The sequence below is a fragment of the Herpailurus yagouaroundi genome, unplaced genomic scaffold (assembly GCF_014898765.1).
Source record: "Herpailurus yagouaroundi ecotype Mexico unplaced genomic scaffold, PumYag 184, whole genome shotgun sequence".
In the NCBI taxonomy this organism is placed as follows: Eukaryota; Metazoa; Chordata; class Mammalia; order Carnivora; family Felidae; genus Herpailurus; species Herpailurus yagouaroundi.
In genome coordinates this window covers 6,767,110-6,770,336 of record NW_024412415.1, presented here as the reverse complement: position 1 = coordinate 6,770,336, position 3,227 = coordinate 6,767,110, and the positions used below count along the sequence as shown (strand labels likewise).

The 3,227-nt window shown below is 45.1% G+C and overlaps 1 protein-coding gene across 1 annotated transcript in view; it reads left to right on the top strand.

The window, feature by feature from the left end:
• Nucleotides 1-3,227, top strand: part of LOC121042063 (fibrous sheath-interacting protein 1-like) — a 58,549-nt gene continuing 55,322 nt past the window's right edge. Inside the window, exon 1 of the mRNA XM_040493370.1 lies at nt 1-428. Within this exon, the coding sequence (XP_040349304.1) occupies nt 1-428 (428 nt within the window). The remainder of the gene's footprint in view (nt 429-3,227) is intronic.

Below are 3,227 nucleotides of genomic sequence, written 5' to 3'. Positions count from 1 at the left end.
ATGGTAGACAGCCACATAAGCATCCAGACATCCTCCTTCCGAGTTCAAAGTGAATACGAACGATCCACTCCCCAGCCACACTGTCCTCGGATAGGCGGAGGAAACAGCAAGACTGCCCCAGCTCCCGGGACTCCCCTCAGCTTTCCTCGCCGCCCTTGGCCCCCCCCAACATCTCATTCCCGCATGGTACAGCCCTTTTCTCTTATCGCGATACCGGAAGCTTCGTGCTTCTGGTTGCCAGGGGAACAGCGTCTCTGGAGGCAGGAGGGCTTTGGACGCACAGCTCCTTCCCCTTCCAGAAAAGCTGTGGTGACGGGAAAGAACCCTCCCCTTTGGGGGACAGGGGGTGACGCTGTCAGCCGGTGCGCTTCTGCGCCCGTCAATGCTTTGCTGTCTGGTGACTGGCTCCCAGAGTTTCCGCCGCGAAGGTAAGGCACCGCACCTGTTAAGACACCACCTTTAACGCCGCGCGACTGGCGGAAGAGTGAGCGAGGCGGTGTCGTGTCAGGGACAGCCCCTGGGCTGTCAGGGCGAGGGGCAGGGCCAATGAGAGGGCGGGGCGGAGTCGTGTCCGGCTGCTGGGCCCGGAGACTGGCTGTTAGCGCGAGGGGGCAGGGCCAGCAGGGGGGCGGGCTCAGCCGGGCTGGGCGGGGCCTACGGGGCGACCCCACGGCGACCCAAGCATTTGCCTCCACGAAGACTGTGTCTCCAGGATTTCCTGGAGCCTGCTGCAAACTTTTCCTGACCTTAGGACCTCGTATCAAGGACTCCCCCTGTCCTGTGCCTTCTGTTCCTTAAGAGCTAAAAGTTATGGGGCACCTGGATGGCTCAGTCTGCTTAACGTCCAACTTTGACTCACGTCTTGATCTCAGGATCAGAAGTTCGAGCACCACATTGGGCTCTGTGCTGACAGCTCAGAGCCTGGAGCCTGCTTCAGATTCTATGTCTCTGTCTCTCTCTGCCCCTCCCCCTGCTCATGCTCTGTCTAAGAAATAAATAAACATTAAAAAAAATTAAACGTTATAATGAAAACCAATCACCAGTCATTTAAAATAGACCTCAAATAGCAAAGGATATACATAGGCATGCTACAGGGGAAGAAAAGGTGACCAGTAAACACTTGATTGAAGCCTTGTCTGGTAATTAAAGAAATGTAAATCAAATTCACAGATACCTTTGACACTTAGATTGACCCCAGGCCAGAATGGGGAAAGAGGAACTTTCATCATACCCTGTTGGTAGTAGTGTAATTTGGTACAGCCTTTTTGGTGGACAGTGTGGCAACCTACCAAAATTTGAAACACAAGAATTCTTTGACTCAGCATAGTTTACCTTCTGGGTATGTAAATGTAACTAAAGAAAGATTCGTACAAAGGGGTTAACTTAAAATTGTGTGTGTGCCATTTGTGTGTGTGTGTGTGTGTGTGTGTGTGTGTGTGTGTTGGGGAGGAGTAAGTAGGTAAAAAGGATAGGTTTGCGTATGCCTAAAAAAAAAAAAGTGAGACCCCCCCCTCACCTCCCTATCTATTCCAAGTGGTTCTTGGGGTGAGGAACATTTTGACTTCATTTTTTTTCATGTTTCTTTATTTGAGAGAGAGAGAGAAAGTGCGCGCATTCACGAGCAGGGGAGGGGCAGGGAGAGAGGGAGAGAGAGAATCCCAAGCAGGCTCTCCGCTGTCAGTGTGGAGTTCGATGAGGGGCTCCATCTCACACACTGTTGGGATCATGACCTGAACTCAAATCAGGAGTGGGTGGTTTAACTGACTGAGCCACGCAGGTGCCCAGGAAATTTTTGACTTTAAAAAGTTTTGTATTCTGGGGCGCTTGGGTGGCTCAGTCGGTTGTGTGCAAGACTTGTCTTCGGCTCAGGTCATGATCCCGTGGTTTGTGGGTTCAACCCTGCATCTGGCTCTGAGCTAACAGCGCAGAGCCTGCTTGGGATTCAGTTTCCCTCTCTTTCTGCCCCTCCCCTACTTGTTCTTTATCTCTTTCAAAAGAAATTAAAAAAAAAAACTTAAAAATAAGTTTTATATTCTTCTATATTATTTGACTTTTTCCTTCGCATGGGCAAGTCTTTCTTACATCATAATTGTATAAAGTAAAAAAAAAAAACCTAACGAAATAATTTTTAGACATTAAAATCATGAAAATAAGTATAATTCCACTTAAAGCCTGGCTATTTATTATTTCTAAACAGAGGAGGATTCATTTTCTTTCAATTCTTCCTTTCATCCAAAAGTAGCAAATTATGGCAGCCATGTGTCCCCATTTTGGTTTTAAATGATCCTTGGTGGTTGCATTTCTCACAAGCCTGTATGAAAAGGTTTAAATTAATCTTGTTTGAAATGAATGTTATAAAAAGTTGGTGTGTGGCAGTAGTGATTTGTTACAATTTAGAATCTGGTCATATATCAGCCCGTTAAAGGAATATCATGAAGTGAATCATATATATATTTTTTTAATTTTTTTAACGTTTATTTATTCTTGAGACAGAGAGAGACAGAGCATGAACAGGGGAGGGGCAGAGAGAGAGGGAGACACAGAATCTGAAGCAGGCTTCAGGCTCTGAGCTGTCAGCACAGAGCCCGACGCGGGGCTCGAACTCACTGACTGCGAGATCATGACCTGAGCTGAAGTCGGACGCTTAACTGACCGAGCCACCCAGGCGCCCCGAAGTGAATCATATTTTATTTTTGAAATATCTTTAATGCAGTAAGAAAATGCTCATCTTATGATGTTAAGTGAGAAACATGAGTCCAATTTTGGTGGAAACATATAGAGGAAAAATGGAAAAGAAATATGCTAATGATGTTAACTCAGAGTGGTGGATATTGGGTGATTTTTATTTATTTTTGAATACACTTTAATATGTTCTAGAAATTTTCCTACAATAAATAATTATGAATTCAAGATCTACTTAGTAGAGAATCTGAAAATACAGATAAGCCAAAGGTAAAATAAAAGACCAAGAACATCCATGAATCCGCGAATCCATAAGAACACACCTCTGTTCAGTCCTTGACTTGTGATCATCTATCAGGTCCTTTTCTGTATATTCCTTTAATTAGAGAATCGGACATCTCTCTCCTCTCTTTCCTTCCTTCCTGCCTCTTTCTTCCTTCCTTCTTCTTTCTTTCTTTCTTTCTTTCTTCCTCCGTTTCTCTTTCTTTCTTTCTTTCTTTCTTTCTTTCTTTCTTTCTTTCTTTCTTTCTTTCTTTCTTTCTTTC